Source organism: Zeugodacus cucurbitae, chromosome 2 (assembly GCF_028554725.1).
Source record: "Zeugodacus cucurbitae isolate PBARC_wt_2022May chromosome 2, idZeuCucr1.2, whole genome shotgun sequence".
Lineage (NCBI taxonomy): Eukaryota > Metazoa > Arthropoda > Insecta > Diptera > Tephritidae > Zeugodacus > Zeugodacus cucurbitae.
Genome location: NC_071667.1, coordinates 68,114,362 through 68,124,937, shown reverse-complemented (window position 1 = coordinate 68,124,937; position 10,576 = coordinate 68,114,362). Strand labels below are relative to the sequence as shown.

Genomic DNA, 10,576 nt, shown 5'->3' with positions numbered 1-10,576 from the left:
GCACTCAACAGTGCTACCAGCTTGTAAAATACTTGAAGCGACAGAGCTGCCGTGTTGTAGATTTTAATGTTGAGATTAATTTTATTTAAATAATATTAGACTGAATACAAATGGCATTATTTGTTAACAATTAATACATATAAAAAAATAATAAAATAATAGTTTTAAATATTTTTGCAAAGTGATCCAAAAGTTGTATTTATTAAACTTATGCCGCATGATGACCAAACACAGTTTCCGCCTTTTTGCTTTAACAGCCAACTTCACCACATAACTGAAAATTTCATTTTGTGTGCAAATTGTGATTTTATATAAAGCGAACCAATATTTTGTTAAAAATATAATAACTGCTGCTGAAATTGTTATTAGTACTATTGTAGTTGCAAGCAAACAGAAATTGCATTAGTTCATAGACATTAACAAGTGAACAATTGTATTCAAGTACAATGCGGAACTGCTACGCTCAGCTCATATATCCGGCTAAAATCTTCAATCAAATGGCTTGGGGAAGTAGTTTTTATACTTTCGGTAAGTTTTTTTGTTCTTGTGCCCATTTATACAATGTAATAATAAGTCTCTTAAGAAATCTCCGTATACTTTTTTTGATTTTCACAACGTTTACAAGCCTGAGCTCATTTGTCCAAGTAATTGAATGCGTCGTTAACACCTAGCGGGTTGCACCACTGAAATTATAAATAATAGTATTCAAAGAACAAGTCACCAATGTTATAAACACCGTCTATAAAGTATTCGTAATGCAAAAGGTTTTTAAAAAATATCAACTAACCTCTAAATACTTGCCAAAGTTGCAAGTGTCAAGTAATGGTTGTACATCTAAGTATAAATAGAAGCGGTTTAACATAAATTACTCCTTATTCAAGTAAAATTACTTTATTTTCAAATTTTATTATACAGTTGAACTTTCATAACTCGAAGTTCTCCATAACTCAAAATCTTGGAAGCGGTAATAGAAGTTAATTTCATACAAATTTCCCTACTTAAATCGAATCGAAATTAAGTTAGGGAAGTTCAACTGTAATAGTATTCAAATAGCGAGGAACCAAAGTTATAAAAAACCTCTATAAAGTATTCCTAATAAAAACATTTTTTCAAAAAATATCAACTAACCTATAAATAATTGCTGAAGTTGCAAGTACCAAGCAGTGGTTATGCATTTATTAATAGAGAACGTTTAATAGAACATAAATAAATCATCGTCGTACAATTGCTTTATTTTCAAATCTTATTATATTGTTACGGATTGAAATTTATTCACCATATACTTGCAACACATACAAAATTAATTTAAATAAGATTATTATATTTTTCTTCAATATTGTACTTAATTTTATTCATATTTCAGCGTTATATACAATTCATGTTTTTTTGCTCTTATCCTTAATGGTATATTTATCATATGTTTTTGTGGGGTCATATGGCTCCCAACGGCTGGCTGGAAAAATATGTTTATTACGTTCATACCACGAACGTAAGAGCACTTTGCCCGCATGGGATTCTTCCTTCTCTACAGTAGCATCGCTTATCATACGCACATCGTCGTGTACGTCGAATTGGAATAAAGGTCCACTCTTACCACGCGCCTTTGTTACAATAAAGTCGTAGAATGAGTAATGATGCGGTAGTATTAAATCTTCTTTTACATACATCAGCTGATCGGCCATGACAGTTTTCAATTCATTGAATTCCTTGCGCAGCAACTCAAGACAACGTTGCAGGAATTGATATATGGAATTACCCTTTTTCATTATCACACTACGTCTATGACCTGAACCATCCCAATAACTGAAAGTGATGGTGATTTCTTGATCTTTCAATGCTGCTTGCTGCATTACCCACTCTTGACGCAACTGTTCGCGCAAGCGATTCTCTTGTTCCTCACGTTCGCGATCAGGCAAAAATGATGTATCTACTTCGGGATTTTTAAATATTTTCTTTTTCTTCGATGGTATACTATCATCATCGATTTCGGTCCACTTCTTCTTAGGTGGCGTATCCTCCTTTTTAACTTCTTTAACATTGTCATCATCATCAGCGTCATCGGCAGCGCCCTCCTCATCATCCTCGTCTTCATTAAAACTGAATGATAGCGCTTGTATCTGTCGTTTTTGTTTATTCTTCTCCGCTTGTATGGCCTCCAGTGCGCGTTGCTTTTCACGTTCTTTCTCATCTTTTTTCTGTGCCAACTTTTTTTCACGTTCCCTTACTATATCCTCCTGTTTGGCCTTCATCTCATCCAAAGTGACCAGACCAATGGTCGAACTTTTAAGTTGCTGTTCCACGGCATCATAATGCGCTGCGAATTTATTTTCAATCTTGTCAAGTTTAAGCTCTTCTTCGATTTTCTTCTTGCGAAACTCAATCTCCTGTTGGGCAATCTCACGTTTTTTCATCAGTTGTGCAGCACGGCCCGCTTCACTGGCGGCTCCCTTATAGTGCGCCATTACGTTGCGATCTTTTTAACGTTTTTATTGATTAATTTAATAAATATATTTATTTTTTATGTAAAATATTTGCTTCGGTTGAAATTTTCACTGCTTTTGAGTTGTTGACAATCGTGTAGTGTTTTTTTCTAGAAGCCAACAGCTGTTTGTTGTGTTTACTGTGAATGTATGGTCTTCTTCTTACCTTTGGTGTGTGTAGCTGCCATAGTGTATGGGAATGAGAAAATTTATATTAAAATTGAATAAAAGAATTTATTGAATTATACTTTTTTATATATTAATGATAAATAACAAATACTTGGAAGTAAGTTTAAGCGTTAATTTATGGAAAAATATAAAAAAAATCTAAAAATAAATTATTTCCAACCAGTAAATATTTAAAAAATTGTTTTTTTTTTTCAAAATTACTTATCTCAAACTTAAAGAAAATATTAATCTTCATATGATTTGTTATCCAGAACTTCAAAACCCTATCGCATAGTATGAAATCTATTTAAGGATCACAAAAGAAAGTGTGTATTGTTAAGCTCATTCCTCCCTACAAAATATTGGCAGCACCTCCAAAGCTTTAAGCCAAAAATAAAAGCTCAAATGCTAACAGTACAATAACGAACCAACATCCTTTCGGACAGTTAACGACGGGACGCTCAATCGTAAAGAACGATTTGCCGGATGAATCGAAAACATCCTAACCGCGTTTCAAATAAATATATGAAATATAAGTGAATATACTAAACAAAAAGGCTTCATTCATATACTCCAAAGTTCACCAGTCATATCTTCTTTGCTGCAACAAGAAGAAGAAGAAGCAGAAAGTGAAAAGGGTAAAGTAACAGCGCTGAAGTCGGTTAATTGGTAAGGCAAAAACAAAAAAAGTGCCAGGATTCGTTACATTGAAAACACTTAACAAGTCCTTTCGCAACTAAGTGGTAATAAAAATAATAAATGAGAGAGCAAAAAATTAATTGATGTGTTCAAGAAAGCGCCAAAGTCAATGATACGACTGTGAAGTTAGTGAAGTACGGCGAAGGCGGTTAGGCCGCAACGTAGTGTTGACACAGTGCGGAGTACGTAAATTGAAATCGGGTTTCGCATTTGAATCGGAACGGAATCGACATTGAAAGCGATAGCGGCAACAGTAACGGCAACGGCAAAAGGATCACGGTAAACTATGGTGGGAGTGAAGTAAGTGCAAGGACATTAGGACAAAGTTAAGCGGTTGCGTGGCAGTAGTTGGTGTGTGTGTGTGAGCGTGATTTTAAAGTTGCCAAGTAGGTTAACTTTGTGTGTGTGTATGTTTGCATATTTACCAAATACTGAGCATACACTGTTAGCCAGGCAAGCAAACGGAAACGGAAATGGCATATTGAAATACTAAAAGTAAGAATGAAATCAACATGAAAAGGGTTGCAACGTCTAGCTACTCCGGCTTTTTCGCCATTTACACTTATAACCTAATTATTTTGTGCCATTATTGTGCATTTGATATTTGTCTGTCTGTCTGTATGTGCTCGTACAAACAGAAATGTGCTTTTGACTCTTAAATAAACTTACATACATACGTTTTGTTTTTGGCAAGTACGCAGTGATTTAAAAACGCCGAATCCCTGCTGTTTGTGCTGCTTGGCGTTAAAAAGTCGCGTCTTTACTGCATGACTGACTGACACACGGACTCCAGGTGAAGAAAGCGAGTGGGTGTGTGAAGGTGGGCGCTGCTTGCTGTACAATCTCAGTTTCGTTGAGTAGGTGTTTTTACAGTAAGCATGTTGTTTATTGCTTCCATGGTGCGCTAGATATGACAGCGCTGCGCATATTCATGCATACTAACTTAGTTAAATAGCTACTTGGAGTTAAAATTATATAAATTTATATACACATGGATATACTCGTATGTTCTTGACTACCCTTATGTGCACGCAACTGTTTAAATGAGGCGAAATGTTTATATTAAACGCCTGTGATTGCTTTAAATTGCCTAAGTGCTTAGCTTTTTGGTGGAGCTAATTGTGTAGCATATCTCAAGGCGCATATGGCTTATTCTAACTTGAGGTAGTTAGGCGAATTTTAATGCCGTTGTAGTCAAGCTTTATAATGAAATCGTCTTTTTTGTTTTTCAGATTTTTTACTTACTTTTTATTTAAAGTTAACGGTGTAAGTTAAATAATTTTAAATTAAATATTTTAAAGCAGGTTTAATTTTTTAAATTATCTAAAAATAGTTAGTAATTAGTTAATAATAATTGACGTTTATTTGCTAAGATTGCGATAGCTTTTTCGTTTTCAGAATTTAGCCTTTTTCATAATATTTTTTAATAAATTAAAAATTAAAATTTATAAACTCGTATAAATATATGTATTTAGAAGTACTCAACCATTCTAAATAAATTTAATTATATTTAAAATCATGTCAATACAGTCTCAAATTAAAAGAATAGACTTAAAATTATTAGTCAAGTGGTCAGTTAATAACATTTCAATAACATTTTACTTACTTTAGAATCATAGTATTGAAAATCCAAAAGAATTTGGAAGCGATATACACGTTTACCAGTTCGAAGGCGCTGAATGCATCTGAGACTATGTTGAAACGTACTTTTTTAGCTCTGCTTTCCAAACTTTTTTCTATTATAGAGATTTCTAGAACTGATTAATCGGTCATTTTTTGAATTTTAGTGGCTTTGAATGTAAATAAGCATATGAATCCTATAAGAATTCAAAATTGATATTTTTAACGAAAAAATGCACTTAATAAAATTTAAAGGGTGTTTTTGGAAAGTTTAGTTTTAGCAAATAAAAGTGAAATTGTCAAATCTTCAAGAAGTAAAATTGTTTAAAGATGTGACATTTTTTGATCACCCTGTGTTTTTGACTTTTTCTATAATACTATATTGTATTATCCATTTCATCAATAACGACAAAAGTCTGTCAAAATGTCTTGATTTTATAAATATTCCATAAACTTCGTGATTGAAGATTGACTTTTAATGAGTATTCATGCACTGAGTTGTAACACAGAAACCGTAATTTTGCTGGAAAAGTGTGTGTTAAAATTTTTTATTCGAAAAGAGAAAAATGTTGAATTGACAATTAGTAAGTTCGTTTTAATGTGAGGTCATCAAAAAAAAATATGTTATACAAGAAAGAGTATTTATTGGTAATGAGAACCGAACCTACAATATATAGTGAAAAATGTGAAAAAATCGCTCTCAAGGAGTCTTATCTCTGAATATTTTTTCATTAAGAGATTTGAAATTCTTCACATGTGTAAATATTATTCTTTATTAAGGGGTTACATGGGTTCAAAAAATCGATTTTTTGTTTTTTGGGTTATTAATTTCTACAACATCTCAAGAATGTTATCTTAAATTTTCAAGTCGATCCGAATAATAGTTTTGGAGATGCAGACTTTGGAATGTGTGCGCTCCGAGTCAGTTATTATTGTTACTCAAAACTTTTTTTTTCTTAGAACCGTGTTTTCAAAATCGGTGTCAAATGTTCTCGAAAAATACTCAACCGATCTGGATGAAATTTTGCATAGGTGTTCGAGATACAATTTACTCGTGCTTGAGGATTTTTTCTTTTTTCAATTACAATTAAATTATTTTTTTTTGTAAATTTCAGAAATTATTCTTTAAATATGTATCTATATCTATGTCTATTTTTTGTAAATTTCAGAAATTATTCTTTAAATATGTATCTATAAGACAGAAAGAAGTTTGAATTAAATAAATAATTTTTTACATAGAAAAAAAAAATATTGAAAATAGGCCATTTTTTACCCGACAAAACCCATGTAACCCCTTAATATGTATTCAACACTATCGTATAACTATGCAATATTTTTAGAAATTTTACAGTTATAAAAAATGGTCCTTGGACCAATATGGCGAACATTTAGTTTTTTGATCACAAGAAGTTATACAAGGTGTGTTCAAAAAATAAAGGGAATTTTCATTTTCTTGAAAAAGAAAATTATTTATTTATATGACTCATTGATCTTGTTGCTTTTAAGGCAGTAGTCTGCGTTACAGGCTTCAAAGAATCGATTTTTTTGTTTTGTTTTAAGTTTTAGTGGCCGATCGTCGAGCAGGTGCGAATGCTCAGGCAGACCTTTAAAGCGCGTTTTCTCGAGTTTTCATTTTCACAAGTGTTAGAAAACGGTGCCGGCGATAGCAAAAATAATATATATCCGATCGAAAAAAACCAAAGTGATCTAGCTTCAGTATTAAATTATCTTCTACTTGTTTTGAAACTTAAAGTACATTTTTTTCTTAAAAAAGTGAATTTTTTTTCAAACTTCGAAAAAATTTTTTTAAACTTCTTTGGTATTTTTTTAGTTCATAAAGAAAAGAAACTTATAAGAATTAAAAAAAAATTTGGTTCGACTGTTTCAGATGCATCGCACGACCTCCATCACCGGCACCGATTTACAAGTGCAGACTGCAGGCGCTCCAGAAAAATACTTACAACTTTGAAAAAATTTCAATATTTTTTAATAATAAATATTGTTTTTTAAGCCTTAAATATAGTACACTATCGTCTTAAAATTCCGTTTACCGCAATCATTTCCTCTCCTTAAAAAAAAATTGCTAAAAAACGCTTTTTTCGGCTTCTAAAGCAGACTACTGCCTTAAAGTAGTCCCCTTCTTTCAATCGCCGAAACGCTTTTTGGGATATCCTTTGTGTCTTTCAGCGATTTCTCTCTCATATGCTTGTAGAATGACGGCTCTTTTAGGCCCTCTTTATTTTTGGAAATTGAAGAAAATTCAATTGACGGCTGGGGCATCGTCACAGTGTTATTTTTGGCCAAGAATTCACGAACAAGCAACGAAGTGTGAGTTTTTAACAAACGAAAATCGCCAAAAAAGCAATCAGTACTGCTGAAATTTGTATCGTACTTCAGGGTAATGTATATCAACATATATTTATTGCACAAACTCGCGAAATTTTAAGTTAATTAAATTTTAAATTTTTAAATTGGTTTGTTGACTGTGGAGGAGCAAACTTATGCTAATAACTAAAATTCGCCAAAATAAAATATTTTATGAAAATACCAACTCTATCAAATGTTGCCTGTCTGAAAAACGTGAAAAATATATGTTTGTTCCGAACATTTTTTATGGCTTTCGAAATGCAACGAGAATGCATCAATCTTACTAACCGTATGCATTTATAAACCAGCCACCCAGCAGCATGCATGGCTATGTTTCATAACGAAAAGCAAAAACAGAGAGAAACTCCAAAAAGTAACTGACCAGACGCGACACTCCTCTTGGCACGCGAACATTGTCACATAAATAAAAGAGAAGAAGCGACTGCATTGTCCTGCTTGCGCGTTTTTTATAACTTCATAACTCACACACACACACACAGATGCCAGCACCATGTGTTCGCCGTCCGCGTCCGAGCGTGTGAGTTGAAAGTGCAGCGTCAGAGTTCAGGGCTGTGACATTTTTCGCTGGTTCACTTAACTGCAAGATTACACTTCCTTATGGTCACCACAATTCGCGTGCATATACATAGTATATATGTATGTATGTAGGTATGTTTGTGGATTTTTATTATATTATTTATCGTTTTGTTTTTTTATTATTTTGCTTCGCTGTTGTTGTTTGTCTTTCATATTCTCTGCTGCTGATTGCTTTCGCCTCTTCGTGTCATCGTAGTTGACCTAGTCGCCTTTGTTGCACTGATTCTTGCTATGGCTGCTGTTGTTGTATGACATTCTGGCATAATACATAAGTGGCAGCGCTGCCATTATGGCATACAACAACAACAACAACAACTATCCGCCTTCCTGCACTTGCTTTGTGGCATGCATACGGTCGCTGTGGCTTCTGTCTTCTCTTAACCACTTCCGCTCGCTCACATCCGCTGCCATTTTACATAACACTGCATTGCCTTGCGGTTATATTCGGTTTTTCGGTTATGTTGTTGTTGCTGTTGCGAATTGTGAGTGGACTTTATGTTTTCGTTTGATGATTTCATTTTTTGGTGTTGCGGTTGCTCTATGTTGCTTAACGTTATTTCTTCCGTGTAGCTGACATATAAAGGGAACCAAAACTACTAATGAGAGAATGTTAAATTATAATTGATGAGAAATTTTATTTGAAAAAATATACTAAAATTATTATGATCGGTTAGTAGTGAGAATATTTAGGAATAAAAATAATAAGCAGACACTAAGTTAGAAATGCAGAGGAGTTATACAAGGCAATTCATCTATTCGAGAAAATATTTGTACTCAAATTAAGTTTCTGTTGTTGTTGTAGCGGCATAAAACATTCCTAAAAATATTTTTGTGGATTAGTGTTAAATCCGTTTTCCTATAAATCTCTGAGTATATGCCAAATACTTAGAACTCCTAACCCTTCAACGAACCTCCAGCCGCGAAAGAACTTCTGGAGTGAAAGTAGAACTTTATGCAGTTGGGAGCTGTACGATTTCAGAGCTCCCACTGTAGAAAACGTTAAACCCTCAAATCCTCATATTAATTTGAGTTTAAGATATTATTATATTATATCATTAGCTTTCTTACTATCAATTCCTCATGATCTATAGGTCAGAATTTCGTTGAACTTAATAACCGAGAGAACTTAATAATCGCTTAGAACTGAAATATGATCCGGACCTTAATGGCAAACTTCAGAAAAAGTAAAAAAAAAATGTACTGAATACTCTAATGTATAATCAATATCCAGGCAAGACAATTATGCCAAAAAAGTCTCAATATCGTCATCCTGGAGGGCTTTGAAACTGTCAATGAGATTGTTCAGTTTGATCCTTACTGAAAAGGGTGGGTTCCGCTCATCAAATTACTTTTTCTGGGTTTCGAGACTTTTGACAGATATCAATTCTGCCGGAAAAGACACGTCTTGGTCCACACATTCTGGTTCATTCTTCTCTATGTGAAGAAACTATTTGGAGTCTAATAATTGTTTGCTCACAATCCACATATGTATATACTCTCGTAGAATGCTGCACAGCTTGCTTTCGACATCACGAAAAGGAGCTGCCTTTACGCCGCGATGTCTGAATTTGGTATAAATTGACGCTGAGCAACACCAAAAGCTCCGTCATGATTGGGAAGGACCTCTCCGAGCCGTTCGATACCAAACGAGGTTTCAGACAAGGTGACTCACTATCGTGCGACTTCTTTAACCTGATGCTGGAAAAAATTATAAGAGCTGCAGAGCTAAATAGAGAAGGTACAATCTTCTACAAGAGTGTACGGCTCCTGGCGTACGCCGATGATATTGATATCATCGGAAGCAACAACCGCGCCGTTTGTTCTGCTTTTTCCCGCATGGATAAGGTGGCGAAGCGAATGGGTCTGGAGGTGAATGAGGACAAGACGAAATATCTCCTGTCATCAAGCAAACAGTCGGCGCATTCGCGTCTTGGCTCCCACGTCACTGTTGACAGTCATAACTTCGAGGTCGTAGATAATTTCGTATACCTGGGAACCAGCATCAAAAACACGAACAATGTCAGCCTCGAAATCCAGCGCAGAATAACTCTTGCCAACAGGTGCTACTTTGGACTGAGTAAGCAATTGAACAGTAAAGTCCTCTCTCGACGAACCAAAATCAAGCTCTACAAGTCGCTTATCATTCCCGTCCTGCTCTACGGTGCAGAAGCTTGGACGATGTCAACATCAGATGAGACGACATTAGGAGTTTTCGAGAGGAAAATTTTGCGCAAGATTTATGGTCCTCAGAGCATTGGCAACGGCGAATACCGCAGACGATGGAACGATGAGCTGTACGAGTTATACGACTACATTGACATAGTTCAGCGAATAAAAAGACAGCGGCTACGCTGGCTAGGTCATGTTGTCCGAATGGACGAAAACACTCCAGCCCTGAAAGTGTTCGATGCAGTACCCGCCGGAGGAAGCCGAGGAAGGGGAAGGCCTCCACTCCGTTGGAGGGACCAGGTGGAGAGCGACCTGGTTACACTTGGGATCTCCAACTGGCGCCGAACTGCGAAGGAGAGAGAGAGGTGGCGCACTATCGTCGATTCGGCTATAATCGGCTAAACGGTTGCAACGCCAATCACATACATCTCATATAATAAAGTTTCAAAATGCGAAAAATCGGTTCACAACCATGT

At 34.9% G+C, this 10,576-nt stretch overlaps 2 protein-coding genes across 2 annotated transcripts in view; one reads left to right on the top strand and one right to left on the bottom strand.

Annotated features, from left to right (window-relative positions):
* The first annotated feature begins 361 nt into the window (after positions 1 to 361).
* LOC105216385 (uncharacterized) overlaps positions 362 to 10,576 on the top strand; it is a 159,729-nt gene continuing 149,514 nt past the window's right edge. Inside the window, exon 1 of the mRNA XM_029042926.2 lies at positions 362 to 528. The gene's annotated coding sequence lies outside the window, so the exon portion shown is untranslated. The remainder of the gene's footprint in view (positions 529 to 10,576) is intronic.
* Positions 1,316 to 2,599, bottom strand: LOC105216374 (protein FAM50 homolog). Its single transcript, XM_011190833.3, has one exon. It carries the CDS (start codon positions 2,460 to 2,462, stop codon positions 1,377 to 1,379), a length of 1,086 nt encoding a protein of 361 aa, XP_011189135.2. The 5' UTR covers positions 2,463 to 2,599; the 3' UTR covers positions 1,316 to 1,376.

What these genes read in the sequence shown, in the direction of transcription:
- LOC105216374 (XM_011190833.3), bottom strand. Translation starts at nt 2,462, where the DNA reads ATGGCGCACTATAAGGGAGCCGCCAGTGAAGCGGGCCGTGCTGCACAA.